General features: G+C 36.7%; 5 protein-coding genes across 5 annotated transcripts; 4 read left to right on the plus strand and 1 right to left on the minus strand.

The window, feature by feature from the left end:
* The first annotated feature begins 564 nt into the window (after positions 1-564).
* BDF20DRAFT_845755 (uncharacterized protein) lies at positions 565-817 on the plus strand. The gene has a single exon (XM_053079706.1). The coding sequence runs from the start codon at positions 603-605 to the stop codon at positions 777-779; it is 177 nt and encodes a 58-aa protein (XP_052940922.1). The 5' UTR covers positions 565-602; the 3' UTR covers positions 780-817.
* On the plus strand, positions 787-3,763 carry BDF20DRAFT_997490 (uncharacterized protein; the record flags this gene model as incomplete). The annotated part of the gene is made up of 4 exons (XM_053085440.1): positions 787-1,399; positions 1,470-1,868; positions 1,947-2,614; positions 2,681-3,763. 4 exons carry the CDS (start codon positions 787-789, stop codon positions 3,452-3,454), a joined length of 2,454 nt encoding a protein of 817 aa, XP_052940923.1. The 3' UTR covers positions 3,455-3,763.
* A 1,981-nt stretch (positions 3,764-5,744) lies between these two features.
* BDF20DRAFT_54978 (uncharacterized protein) lies at positions 5,745-7,231 on the plus strand. The gene is made up of 5 exons (XM_053075724.1): positions 5,745-5,911; positions 5,984-6,058; positions 6,236-6,339; positions 6,492-6,636; positions 6,717-7,231. The coding sequence occupies exons 1-5, from the start codon at positions 5,884-5,886 to the stop codon at positions 7,073-7,075; spliced, it is 711 nt and encodes a 236-aa protein (XP_052940924.1). The 5' UTR covers positions 5,745-5,883; the 3' UTR covers positions 7,076-7,231.
* Positions 7,232-8,622: 1,391 nt separating this feature from the next.
* Positions 8,623-10,436, plus strand: BDF20DRAFT_845762 (uncharacterized protein). Its single transcript, XM_053079707.1, has 3 exons — positions 8,623-8,762; positions 8,853-9,279; positions 9,416-10,436. The coding sequence occupies exons 1-3, from the start codon at positions 8,682-8,684 to the stop codon at positions 10,426-10,428; spliced, it is 1,521 nt and encodes a 506-aa protein (XP_052940925.1). The 5' UTR covers positions 8,623-8,681; the 3' UTR covers positions 10,429-10,436.
* A 450-nt stretch (positions 10,437-10,886) lies between these two features.
* BDF20DRAFT_845764 (radical SAM superfamily-domain-containing protein) lies at positions 10,887-13,649 on the minus strand. Its single transcript, XM_053079708.1, has 2 exons — positions 12,801-13,649; positions 10,887-12,699 (listed from the first exon to the last, which is right to left on the minus strand). Exons 1-2 carry the CDS (start codon positions 13,538-13,540, stop codon positions 10,947-10,949), a joined length of 2,493 nt encoding a protein of 830 aa, XP_052940926.1. The 5' UTR covers positions 13,541-13,649; the 3' UTR covers positions 10,887-10,946.
* Between the last annotated feature and the right edge of the window lie 1,341 nt (positions 13,650-14,990).

Here is a 14,990-nt window from a genome sequence, read left to right on the forward strand (position 1 = left end):
AGCAAGCTTAACCTAAAATGAATCAAGATGCATTTTATAAGCTGCCCACGGTTTCCATTACACACATACATTTGAAACGACCTGTTTAGCCATAGACTCATCCACAGAATCATCGCGTTGGAATCCATTCTCCTGCTTAACTTATAACTTTGATATACCTTGTATGGGAGAAGACCAGAAACTTCTTTCGTATTCCTTGGAGTTTTTCTGTTTTACAGGAACTTATGATAATATCAATTGATAACTACACCAAATAATTGTCATTAGTAAGAGTGATATAATTTAATTATATACTTCCCTTCCACCTTTCTACTAGACTCTCTTTTTTTTAAAACGGGGAAAGTCGTCTTTTTTTTTCGCCCGAAAATGGTAAGGGTTTGCTAAATTTTTCTTTCTTTATTCTTTTAGGAAATATGGCAAAACGCACAGCTTAACAAAATTCCGCTTTTACGTTCGTACATATTGTTATACATACGTGCATATTTTACCAAAGACCCACCGTTATTCTTATATGAAACTTTTTTTTTTTTTTTTTTTTTTTTTTTTTTTTTTCTTTTTATAACTAATTACTGAAGATGGTTGTGATCGTCTGAACAATAAAGATGGGAAAGAAGCAAAAAGCCATTCTTTTTTTTCTTTTTTTTCTCGGATTTACACTAAGACGTTCCTTTACCTTCTACCATTATCACTATTCTTTCTGCCACTTCTCTTTTTTAAACGTCATTCTTCTCTTTCCGTTTTCAATCCTTTGTCTTGACAAAACGCTTGTTATATTCTAATTGGGAAATGAGTTCTCCTAACATCGTTTATGCTACACATGATTTCGAAGCAGAAAATGAAGACGAGATAACCTTCAAATGCGGCGAGCCTATTGTTATATTACAGAATGACGATCAATATATGGATGGTTGGTGGTATGGTCGAAATATAAGGGATGAGACTGGTCTTTTTCCGATTAATTACACATCACCAGAGAAACCTACTGCAACAAAGTCATCGGCATCGACTGTATCTTCAATGTCTTCCAACAGCCAACAAGGATCTGAACAACGACAGCTACGTATTGAACGATTAGCATCGTACAGCAAGGGCGAAGATGACGCGGTGTATCAGCCAACTCATCGCGTCTCCTCTGGCACAAGCAGTAGTACTACGAGTAGCTCCACCAATCTACCTACACCGGTAGATAATCCTCAAGTTATATACAAGCATTCAACGTTTGCCACTGCTCCTTCCTTAACGGCAAATTCTTCTTCCATAGCTTGGTCAAAAATTAATACAAACAGCGACCACAATCTCACCGATACAATTAAAAGCTCGCCAGAAAACTGGAATATGGATGATGTTGTGCATTGGTTACAATCGGTTGGGTTACAATCTGTCATAGATAATTTCATCGGTAATGTCAAAAAATAACTTTTGTACCAGTGTTACGTGAAATCTCTATACTAATGATCATACCAATGCAGATCAAGAAATTACTGGAGATGTCTTACTATGTCTCGATCATGAAGCCTTGAAAGAATTGGGAATTACTGCTTATGGGCGTCGTTATAAAGTTATGAACGCTATCAAAGCCCTGAAAGCCTCGATAGAAGATACCAACAATCAATCATCACAATCTTCCTACTCATCAACTATATCTAACGCGGACACGTATAACCAAAGTCAACGACAGACTCAAAACTACTCTGGTGGCGGCCAACAGTCTTCGTTGCACCAAACCTCAAACAATAACGTTATTCGGTATGGTTCCGTCACCGAACATCAACTGCCAAATGTCAGATGCAGTAATGCTATCTCCTCTTTAAATACACCTGTGGTTTCACCCACTGCTTCTGCCCCTACTGCTGCTCATCAAAGAACAGGTAAAAAAGAATTAGATTTTTTCCCATGCTCTCTTATTATCACTCCGATTTATGTACTTACTTGTCTATGCTCCATAGGACATAGTTCTTTTGCAGCAGATGGCTATTTCAATAGGAACTCGATTATATCTTCTGGAGCGACGACGCCTAACCTCGACGATGCTCGCTATCCTTATAACGCTTATGGCATAGCAGAATCTCCTTCTCCTATAAGATCATCCATGATGCACTCAACTACCAATGCTGCTGCTGCTGCCCCAAATACACCTGAACGTTCTATCTTCCAAAATGCTATAGAGACGACACCAGCGTCGATACCACAGCAGCAGCAGCATCAACGAAGAAGCATGATGTTGCTCTATTATAATAGCAATAATTCAGCCACTCTATCTTCTTCTTCCACTACTATATCCTCGAGCTCATCCTCCTTAGTTCATTCCAATACAGCTTCCTCACACCGACCATCCGTTTTAGATACCCATCATCGTTTTAATAGTCAATCACAATCCTCATCCCCTCAGCAGCAACTGCAGGAGCCATTACTGCCTCCACCACAACAACCATTACCTCAACAACCTCATCATCAGGATTACAATCTTGCTCTTTGCAATACCATATCCAAGAATGCTAACCACTTTCCTGAATTCGAAGGTTGGCTGTATAAGCAAAGTGATCGTTACAAAACGTGGAATAAACGCTGGTTCGTGCTTTACGGCACCAATCTATTTTATTTCAAGAATCCAAAGGTAAAATATACACGCTTTTCATAGTCCCTTTTATTCGACTGATATATTTACCTACTACTCATTTAGGATATGCGTATGAAAGGGATCATTCATTTACATGGTTATCGCGTTATAGTCGAAGAAAAGAAAACATTTCATCATATGTCATCATCTAATGGCGTTAACAGCCATAATAGTAACACTAGCCACAGAAGCTCCAAATACAACAGTAAACGAAATTACTTCAAGTTACATCACGACCACGAAAGAACATTTTACTTTTACACAAGCGACGCCAATGAGATGAGAAAATGGGTTCAAGTATTGCTGAAATCTACCATTAAGCGTGACCTATGTGTTCCCGTCGTCTCATCAAATAACATTGAAACGGTACCTCTGGAAATTGCCCAAAAAATGAAGCCAAGGCCTCCATCGGCTCTGATGTACAACCATCCACCTATCCAGTGTCAAAAAACACCATCACTACAGCAAGATAAAAAGAATGAGATCCGTCAAACATTGGTTCTGGGCCATCGCCAAGATAACCCACCGCAGCAGCAAGCAATAATGGATGATGAATTATTGGACGAGACGTTATTATGGATGGAGCACCCAAACGGTAATGGTCTGGAAGAACCGTTACAGAAATTAATTATACGCTCTTATCCTTCTTTGGCCGCAGAGGAAGACGATGAAGAGGTCAAGGGAAAAGACGTGGTAGGGGAAAACAAAAAGCGTTTGTCAATGCTGACCTCTGGAAACAGTAGCACGGATTTTCTGGATCGTATTAGTTGTAGTAATAGTAATAATAGTACCTGTTATAAACAACCTTTCTCAGTAACAGGCGGTAGTAACCGCTGAAAATAGTCTATTTAAATCATTTTGAAAAGCATACCCTACAGGGAAAAGTGTATCATAGTCATCGCCTTTGTACTTTATGTAAATATAACCTCTCCCTTTTCTTTATTCATGCAATACAAACAACTGAACCAATGGCACTTCTATAAGCAAAAGCAAACACATCTCCTTCTTGATAGTAAAAACGGCAAAAATTTTCGTTTTAAAGATCAGTTTTTGATTTCAATTTTTATTTAAAGTATTTTCAGGCCAAAAATAAACGTTCAGGAACGGGAGCAGCAGCAGTACAGCTATTCCACATATAATTTCTCTAACTTTTCAACCAAAAAAAAAAAAAGAAAAAAAAAGCTCAACATGACAGTCTCGACGACTATGCAGAATCAATGGACATCGTGTAATATTATAAGCTTAACGAAAACAATAACATTGGTAGTGTGATAGTGGCATATAAGTTATGGAGATAGATTGTTTCAAATTATTTGCTTAGTAGTATATCATTTTGCTGAATAAGCTTGGGGTAAATTGTTCTATAATTATGTCCTATTAAATATTGCAGTAATGGTGCATCTTTCATTAGATTAAAGACAGCTATTAGTGAGGTAAATATGCTATAAATCACAGTCAATGGAATTAAATTTCTTAGTGGATCACTATTCAGTGCACAATTGAATGGCTCATTCGAAGCCTTTTTCTTTTTGGTCATCTGTCGAGAGGAGGCCAACTGTTTTCATTTTAGCCATGTATAAAAGTATATCCCGGATGTAAAGGACATTTGTATTCTCTTCCATCTAGTATTGTCACAGAGTAAGAGTTATAGCCAAGCCAATTATTGAGCACCTTAAGCACGCTGTTGCCCAACGGTTATTTTTTCCAGGTCTTTGAACATCTGAGTTGTCATTCTGATTTCGGCCAATATTCAAACGCCAAAGACAGTGTAAAGAAACTGTGCGTATATGAACTACAGAAGGTCTATCCACAAAACAACATATCTTCGACCATAGGAACTGATTTACTATTATGACCTTTCTTGTAAGAATCGTTATTTACGACATATAGACTTGCCAGAGTCCAAAAAAGAGGAAGAAAATCACAGTTGTTTTCTTTAGCAATAAATCAAAATGATGACTATACACCATTAAGAAAAATATATTTGTATTTTTAAGGATGTACAATTTAACAGTATACACAGTTATATAAAGCTCTATTAACGATAAGATTTTCCGTGTACAAGGATATGGAATGACGAATTCGAATCTTTTACATTTTCCATAAAAAAATGCATTACAAAAGTTTGCATGATTTAGGTGATCAGGTCTATTTATGAATGTCCATACAGTAACACAAGAAAGGCAACAAAGGAATAGAATTTGGCAGGCATGAGATATTACAAAAAAACCAACAAAGCTTGAAAAGTATCAATAAGGGTTATCGGTTCGATTAAAGAATGTTTCTTTAAAAAATCCTTATTAAAATCTCGTTCATTCATTATATTTAATCGGGTCTGGGACAACTGCTGACTAAAGTTGTTCAAATGCATTGTATCAAGTTCATTGAAGTGTAGCATAGATGCGCTAAAGATATATTGGCAAAATAAAGCACTTTCTGCTGGTGGTGCAGCTAGTGTAACAATTAAAAATCATGTATATCATCTATTCAACTGCCAATAGTTATTATGAAGTGTCATAAACTTATACAATAAGCAATACCGTCAACATAGTCCATACGGCCATTCGATCGCAGTAGGTATAAATTCCCACTGACTGTGATTGTTCATGTGCATTTGGTCAAGGGATCTATTTTAGCAGCATTATTGTTTGTTGAACAGGTTTTCCGCCAGAAATTCGGAATCAAAAGCTGGAAAGAAGGGTCTTACAAGCATCGTCATTCTGTCACAATTGTTCCTGTTTATTACCATATCAGACTGCAAAAGAGATTCAGGGACACAAAATGGCTGTTTATGTGTACACAGACAGGAAAGGTTAAATATGGCCATTTCTCGATCTCTTTCCGATGATGTAATGAAAATCATGATGTTTCGCACAAAATGTATATAATAGCAATGTTTATTATAATGTCAAAAATATACACGCAGCAGCACGCAAGTTTTGGATACGAACGTGGCAGTAGTAGACTTTCTTTTTCTTCTTTTTCTTTTCCTTTTGTTGCGTTGGTTTTTTTTAATTGAATTTTCATTTTCTTCTATTTTGTTCTATTGAAGCCCCATTTTTCTTCCATTCTGCCATCTTTTCTGATCTGCTATCTCTCCTTCTTTTCATTTTGTTTAGTCATTTACTTTTAATATTTTTTTTTTTTTTTTTTTTGCCGACTTGGTAATATCATCTACTCATAGTACTCATCTATCAGTAAAGCGTTACATATATAACTCTTCACTTTGAATCTCCAGTACACATATACATACAGTTGTCTACGATATGGATACGCTAAACATTACCAACCGAGGTAAGGATTTCTTGATGAAAAAAGTTAACAACTCACTAGGTTAATATTGAAATTCATAAACACATATGGTAGCTCAAGAGCCAAATCCATTTGAAGAGAGTTTCTCTTCAACAATAACAACTACTTCAATGCCCTTGAAGGGTTTAGGTAATGGATATTACACTAGTAATAATGCATATAGCATTCAGCCATTTTGTATCTTTTGATGAGTTTCATTAATGTTGATTTTCTTTAAATTCATCACCCATTGATTATTATGGCTGATGTTTGATATAATATATAACACACGACGATTCCAAAACTGTATATTGAACAATGATCTAGACTCTTCTATCATCTCATACGTATCTGATAATCCGATCTTATCTGATTATACTAATGGCTCCAGTGAAGAGTCTCTACAATTTAACGCACAATATCAATCTGTGGTAAGGTATTTTGATTGAAAATGAACCTGGCTTTTGTTTCAAAATCTTAAAAAATTGGATTCTTTCTTTACTTCTTCCTCTTTTTAAACCCACAAAAAAAAAAAAAAAAAAACCAAACCAAAATCAAAATCGTAAAAAACGCATCATAATAGCAGCGAATAACACCACAGCAATCAATTCAACAATCATCCAGTACCAATATTACTACCATTACTGCTACTAAAAAGAGAACGCGTAAAGTAAAAGTGCCTAAGGACGAAGAAAAACGAAAAAATTTTCTGGAAAGAAACCGCCTAGGTAAAGATTCATTCCATGCTTGATAGAATTTTCAACATCTACTGTCATACAGAAATTATAACATTTATACATTTTCATAGCTGCATTGAAGTGTAGACAGAGAAAGAAGCAATGGCTCTTAAATTTACAAGCAAGGGTTGAATTTCTAACAAACGATAATGAACAACTACAGTTGGAAGCGGAAGCTTTACGTAAAGAGATCATGGATTTGAAGACTTTACTGGTAACACACAAAGATTGCCCGAACTACAACAACTCAGCAACAGCATATTATCCTCATCATTTCACTGTCATGAAAGCAGCAGGATCGAAAACGAAAGCGATCCCAGTCAATTATGAAAACCTATTACAAACTTCAGCCACAACAGCAGCGGCAGCAGCACTTTATCATACTACTATTACTACTAATAATCCCTCTGCAAATTCAAACTTCTTCTAAGCAAAATACGCCTACTGCAACTACGAATACGCACCTTTCCATTTTTTTTTCTTTTTAATCCTTTATACCTATTGTTGTCTTTATGAACCCACTACTGCTTTTTATAGTTTCTTAGAATATGTTCTTGCTGTAACATTTCTTTTGCTGTGTCTCTAAACCCGCTTATAGATAATAACCTTGCGCTTAAAATACTTACATTCATCAACTTGGGCATGTCAGTATCAGTTTAGCAAAACAGTTATGTATGTTATGCCAGAATTCTTTTTATTTTCTTCTATGCTTATTACACGGCTTGCTTTCGTCCATCTTTATTAGCTTATTTTACTTCCATCCAATAAAGCTGCTTTACTGATTCTGAGGGTGTAGTTGAAGCAATGCCTGTAAGCTAAAGTTATTTGAAGGGATTTCAGTTTTAAATATGTATTTATCTTAAAAACCGTGAAAGAGAGCTTATGTAGTGATAGACAAGGTGATCGACTACCTAAATTGAATAAAAACGGGTTAAATGGTACTTTGAGCATTTACCAATTTGCTCTGGGTAAAATGTATAATAAAATATATAGTATGTACAAGCATGATATGTATAGATTTACAAGAAAACGCCAAGAAATCGGACACGATCATATTTCATATAGAACCGCCTTACTTGTTGTCCTAACAAAATTTAACTGCATCAATTCCAAATTGCACCTTATTGAATTTTGAGATATTAGCGTTAGTGCTCATAAGATACTCTGACGTTTTCCCGAACAATTGACAAATATTCCATTTCTTGCATAATAAATTCTCGATTTTACAAACGACTCAAGCCTAGTTGATTGCAAGAAAAAGATACTTTACCTCTTTTACAATGTCTAACCGCAAAAGTGGTATAGGAATAATTCGTAAGGTACCCCTTTGGCAGCTAAAGTTCTATTAAAAAATGACAAGCATCTACTTATACAGCCCATAAGAGCTGAAATAAAGATTATTATATAAAAGGCTCTATGCACATCACTTAATTCTCTTTTGTTTACATTACGTTACAATGAAACGGAAATTAAATAATATGCCCAGAACGAAGCTGCTGTGTTTATAATTTTCAACAAACCAAACGATAACCACATAGTCTCTTTATAAGTTGAAGGGTTAACATGTACTAATATTTTTAATTATCTCTTACCAATATGAAATTGATGCAATAAGCTTGGCCAATCTGTACCATTTTGCTCATTGTACATGTATTCAAAGAAAGAAAAAAGATGTACATCTCTCCAGATCAAGCGAGAGACTATGTAGATGCAGACAAGCAGCAACAAAACTGCAGCTTGTCAAAAAGTCCCTTTGTTAGTTTTATGTAAAAGGAAAGAAAACTTAGGGGATATTATAAGGCTCCAAAATGTAAGGGGGCGGCAGGTAGTGAAAGCTGTAAACATCTTCTTCTTTATAGAAATCAAAGAAATCTTGTCTCCTAAATGATAATAAAGCTTATGTTACTGTACTGTGGACTGAACATATAAAAAGATGTCATTCTATTAAATCCTTCCCCTCATTTTCTTCGTTTCTTTGTTACTTCTAACTTCTTTACTTTTACTTATTGATCGGTATTTCTTCATCCAGCTCAATCATGTTACAATCACAGATTATAAATGCTCTTCCACGTAGAGTTATAGCTTCTTTGTGGGCGACACAGGAGACCCGTATTTCGGTAATTTTTCTTTACTAAAAGAAGAAAAAACAGAGATAAGAGAACCCTTATTGATTCCGATCGCCCAATTACATGTCAATGTTCATATAGCTTTCTCATCTTATTCCTAACACTTCACCAACTGCTACCACCACAACGACTCACCATGTTGGTAAAAAAGATGATACTCAACCTCCCCCACCAGCCATCTCTTCCAAATTTCTCAGTAACGAACTACCCATCCGATTCACTCATATTTTACGATTATTATCAACGCTATCACCAACTGCTTTACAGTCTCCCATTATAAAAAATGTGTCACATAGTTATTTACGAGATATTTGTACTCTGCTGCATCCTTCTTTACAAGAGACGTCTCCAAAAGCCTTTTCAAAAGTGATTGAAAAATTACAATCGAATCAAGCTACCAACTTAATCCGACTAAAATATGCTTTATTACAATCTAATCCGACTGCTGCTTCCGTTGCTTTAATGGAAAACATCAGTACCATAAGTTTAGGAATACATCTTTTACTAGGTAAAGCTACCAATTCTACCCCTTAAAAGGACGCAAGCCAAGACTTTTTTCTTATTTGTGTCTTTTATGCCCCTGTTATATGTTTTTTAATGTCTTTTTTTTTTTTTTTTTTTTTTTTTCCTCTTTCGGATTGTAGATCAACATATTTCTTGGGGCTTAAAACATAATAATCACGCTCAAAAAATTTGCCCAGAAGAAATTGCGCATCAAGCAGTAGCAGATGCACGAAAAACCTTTGCCGATATATTAGGTGATGATCGTAACATACCGTCCATCAGCATTATTAACAAAACAGATACTGTCAATGCAGCTATAAAAAAACGACATCAGCCTGCTAAAGACGATGCTTTTTATTACGTACCCTCTGTTTTGCACCGCATTTTATATGAATCAACACTACTTTCTTTACGAGCTAAAATCAATTTCGATCAAGAAAACCAACTATCATTGTCATCATCATCAATATTAACAAATTGGTTATGGTGGAAGAAAAACAAGCATTATCAACAAAGGGCCACGACCTTGAAAGTTTTTGGTGGTCCCACAAGCATAGGTTTTCGATTAGATACACCAGCTCCTTTAATAGAGTCAGATTTATTACCAGGCGTCCCCAAAGACCCCATTGGCATACCTACCTGCAGCTCCATTCTATCGAGTACTAGCAACACAACCATCGAAAAGAATACTTGTATACCATCTTTCACAGTTGAAAATGTTGCATGGGAGTCTTTACGCGGGTGGCGGCCTGCACAAGCTCTAGCCAGCCATTTTGGAGGCCACTTAGACGCCATGACGGTTGAAGGTCTAGGTTCTACTATTTACTTAGCTTTAGACCGTGATATTTCTTTCAGGGAGCGTTATCCCAACCGTATGGTCTTGGCACCCTCTGCACAAAGTTTACTTCGTCATCATCGACGTACCTCTTCGGCAGCTCTGGGCTTACAAACAGCACCCCTCAGTAAAAATGATAATCATGCCCTTTCAATTCAAGCCGCTTCTATGCAATTGGACGCATTTTTATATGCCATTTCCGATTCTCAGTCTCAATATTATTACAACCAACAGCAATATTACAACAATGACCATTATCCACTTCATTACCATCAACATCATTCTGTGTCTCTTACAGCGGCCGTTGGCCATGCATAATTATACATCTTTTTTTTTATTGTTATTTTTCTTTTTTTTTTGATATACCCTGTCCTTCTCCTTTCTTTATCGTCTACTTTTATACATACAAAACATAATGATTGACATAATTATATTCAAATTAACTCTTGTACATATAGAACCACTTTATTTATTGGCATAGTGACATTCCACACATGTTATTGAATTCATAGCCCTTTACCTATGCTCGATTAAAATTACTCACTTACTTGCCGTATGATCGGCCTCATAATAATATAATTGTTACCAAAGTTAAGTTTTCTTGGCATTCAGCAAGTCCAAGAATGTATGCATATGATTGCATTTTATAACTACATGAGGAACGTCCTAAGTTGACCACTTGGTAGTAGAGTGGTTTTGAACCTCACCCCTTTGAATGCATGAACGATTGTCATAAGATCAGAATTTTGTCAATTCATATAAACCCCCACAACAAATAAATATTAAAAAAAGAGGCATTTTATTCAGAACAAGGTAAGACTAAAAAAGTTGATTCTCTATGAAGAGGAAGCTGTCGTAACAGTCCCATTGATGGATGCAATCTTGGGTGGCTCTACAACTTTTCTATTCTTACGGTAATGGCGAGTTTCATTTGGATCGAAACCTGCTGCTTCATGTCCATGCACTGCCCATTCTGGCGTCTTTGCAACATAATCCAAACTACCAAATGGCTTCCCACTCTTGACCAATTCGAAGAACTTAGGATAATCGATATGTGTATACCATTCACCGTTAATTTTGAAGCTCTTATGAGCAATGAGAATAGAACAAGAATGGGCATGTTCCGCTGATATTTCATATTCACCGCCAAGTTTATCAACAATTTGCTGGCAAAAATCAATGACCTCCACATGGAAGGGCACATTAGCCATGGTCAAGTTGCTGGCACCACTATAACCACAATACGTTACACCTTTTACTTCAATAAAAGAAGGTTTGCCACGACGTATTAGCTCAACGTATTCGTTGATTTCAGCCGTATTTTGACCTTTCACCAATGTCATACGGTAGACAGTACGTTGACCTTTTTTAGCGAGTTGCTCCAGAGAACCAATAAAACGTTCCCAGAAATCTCTAAAGAGGGGTCGATCAATCTTTCGCAAGGATTCTTTTGTAGCGGCATCAACACTGACATAAAGTTGGGTGACAGGTACCATGTCAGCAATTTTTTCAGGGAATTGAGCATTGGTGACCAAAAATGAAGATATATTTTTTTCATGCAACATTTCGACAAATTCATTGATGTGAGGATAGAAGATAGGTTCACCAACAAGTGAAAGAGCACAATGACGGATAGTGAAAGCTTCTTCAAAACGATCCGCTTTCACACCCGGCACGCCTTTCAATTGTTTGATCATTTTGTAATGATTTTCCATAGCGCCATCCAAAATAAACTTGGGATCATCTATTTTCCAACGCCAGGTGGTACCTACAGGATTGGTATGGTGACGCCAGCAAAACACACATTTATTGGCGCAAGCAAGAGAAGGTGTCGTTTCCATACATAAATGACTTTGAATGCCATAAAAAGCATGTTTGTAACAGAAACCACGACCACGCAAAGCGGATTTTGTCCAACGACAGATTTTGACACCGGAATGAGTACCCACTACTTTATATCCCTGTTTGGTCAAATTTTTACGAATGATAGGTGATACCATTTCACGTGGCTGTTGTGCAATGGATGATGATTTCTTCATGCCGTTGATACTCTTGTCTTCTTCAAATTCACTGCCAATAAGACGCTTTGCTCTCGCTTTACTATTTTCAAATACTTCTTCCTCTTCAGCACGTCGAATTTTCGCCTCTTTCAGTTTATTGGCCATTTTACCAATGTCTTCAACATCCATCATTTCATCTCCACTATAGTCATTGATACCGGCATCAGCTTGTTTCCCGTCATCACTATTACTATCATCATCTTCATCATTATCTTCGTCGTCCGATTGGAATGCCATAGTGACAGGTGTAAATTCCAATATATGCTCATCCTCGACTAATTCAGATACAAATCGATTGGACCAAAGGTCAAACTGTGCCTTTTGATCATGACTTTTGTCACATGCACCCAGAGGAAAAATACGTGTGGCACCTAAACGTCCTAACCATTTATCGATATTGGCTGCAGCAACGTTGAATTCTTCATTGTAAACTGAATCACCCAAACCACATACGGCATATCTCAATTTCTTCAAAACGTCACGATCTACTCGGAAATCATAACGAAGGTCATGGAGCCAGTTAGTGAACCTAATTAAAGTGACAGGAAAGGAACAAATATATGTGAGTAAAGGCACTCGACCATTCCTGGTTTCATCAATTTTTTTTTTTTTTTTTTTTTTTTTTTTTACCAGTCCAATGGCCCTTCTACATTGTAGGTTGATAAAACAAAGATACAAACAGCTGTTTCTTGCAATAAATTATCATTGTCATATTCAGTAATATCAATGACTTCAATTGGTGACTCCACTTTGACAGATTTGGATTGTTCAATTTTTTCTTTTAATTCTGCTGCCATCACTTTAGCAGTATTGGTGAGTGTAGAATAAATAATTTTGATTTGATCAATGGAGACGATTCTTCTGTCTGCAGTACCATCTTTGCAACCACAATTATGATGTGCATCGGCTGTTTTTCCTTCTGATGATTGTTGCTGTTGTTGACAGCAGCCATTCTCCTTACTTGGCTTTAATTGTTCTTGTTGCTCGGATGATTTTGTGGTAACAGGAGGAATAACAGTAGTGATGTGATCGTCATCTCTTTGAGAAACTAACGGCTTCTTGCACGAATTTGAGGAAGTAGAACAACATCCGTTAGCATTCTTGTTATCTCGGCAGCAGCCACTACTCTGTCCGGTTTCAGTTTTGTCCGTCTTATCTGTCTTCGTTGAAGTAGAGCAGCAACCTCTATTATCACTCACTGCCGCTTTCTTTTGCTGTTGCTGACAGCAACCATCCATGTTATTGTTAAGCGATTGACAACAACCACCATCGATGTCTTGATCTGGCTGATCTTCTCTAGGTATTTCAGGTCCAACAGAAGAGAAGATATTACTCATTCCGTAAATCAAACTATTGAGTAAATTGCTCATTTTTATAGAGATCTATTGTAAGGTAAAGAGTGTGGAGAAAGAGGCCTATACGAATGACGTTGAACCCAGTTTTTTAATGTAAGATCTACTGAATATGGGTCGACGAAACAATAAAAGAAAGTTTTTTTTTTTCCTTCCTTGTAACTCATTTTTAAGAGGGTTACGGGGAAACCAGATCAAAAAATTGAGTTCCGACTCTCCTCTATTGGCTCTACAAGGTAAAGTAAGAGAGTAATGCTACCCTTCTCTCTTCTCCAGCTTTCATTATTTAAAGGAGCAATGAATATGGTAATCTTGTCCACACAGAGGGCACAATCACTTCAAGAGATCACTTCTAAATATTTTTGACAGGGCGTCGTCTGGACTGCTCAAACACCCGGAAATTATGGAGTTACCCAGTCTTTATGCATTTTGAGTTTAGCAAGAAACAGCAGAACAAAAATCTGTAGAGCTAAGAAAGGTAGTAGCACAGGTATTGTGCACTCTTGTAAGCGTGAACAGAGGAGAATTTTTTTTATAAGAACTGATGATTCTGTAGCTAGACTGCTTTCTTAGAGGAGCTCAACAAAAGTAACAAGAAAAGCAATAAGGCACTATCGTATGTGTTAGTAATGACATTGTCTACAGTATAAACTAGTTGCGAACAACAGAGCTGCATCAAACAGAAAGATTCACCACTAATTTTATTCATATTACATCTCGCATCAGTTCATTTAATTCTCACCACGAACAAAGATTTGTGAATTGACCTCGAATCAAACCGACCTGCCAACGCTAGGATAGTGCTTAACAGTTAAAAGAAAGTTATATGCATGTAATTAATATGGGAAAGCCAAGATGAAATAGGCTACAGTTTTCGACTATCCGGCCATGTTCAATAGGTGTGTTTAAAACTGTGTATTGGAGCTCTGACCAGTGTATAAGAGATATACATTACGTTCTTAGCATTCATAGCTGTGTTACCTTTGCTCAAATTGTACCTTTTTCTCTCATCGAGTGCCTTCTTTTCAAAATCAGATTTGTGCTACTGTTTTTTCGCTTGACTTTCGCACGAAATGGCTATTAAATTGAGATTATCTTACAATTAAATTCAGACTAATTTAAAAAATTATTTAGATGAAATGTATAGTTTTTCAGATCATACCTTTTCTGTCCAAATACTCAATGCCAAATGTGCGACCTACTCTTACTCAAACAAGGTAAATATACTGTGCCGAAGCACAGAATACCTACCATGTTTGAGTATGTAGTAACGTCAAGCAGCAGTTAATAAAAGCTTCAGAAACGTACAGTGAGAAATTTCACAAGATGAACTCACCTAAACGCGTAAGTATCTTTAAGCCGCCTGGTTCGAGGAACCGACAGCACCGTCTTCGCTACGGCGATTCTGTGGGGGTAAACTGTGAGGGTCTTCCATGACCTGCCCAAACTGAAGTGGCAATAGTCATCA

This window comes from Mycotypha africana (genome assembly GCF_025528875.1).
Source record: "Mycotypha africana strain NRRL 2978 chromosome Unknown BDF20scaffold_1, whole genome shotgun sequence".
Lineage (NCBI taxonomy): Eukaryota > Fungi > Mucoromycota > Mucoromycetes > Mucorales > Mycotyphaceae > Mycotypha > Mycotypha africana.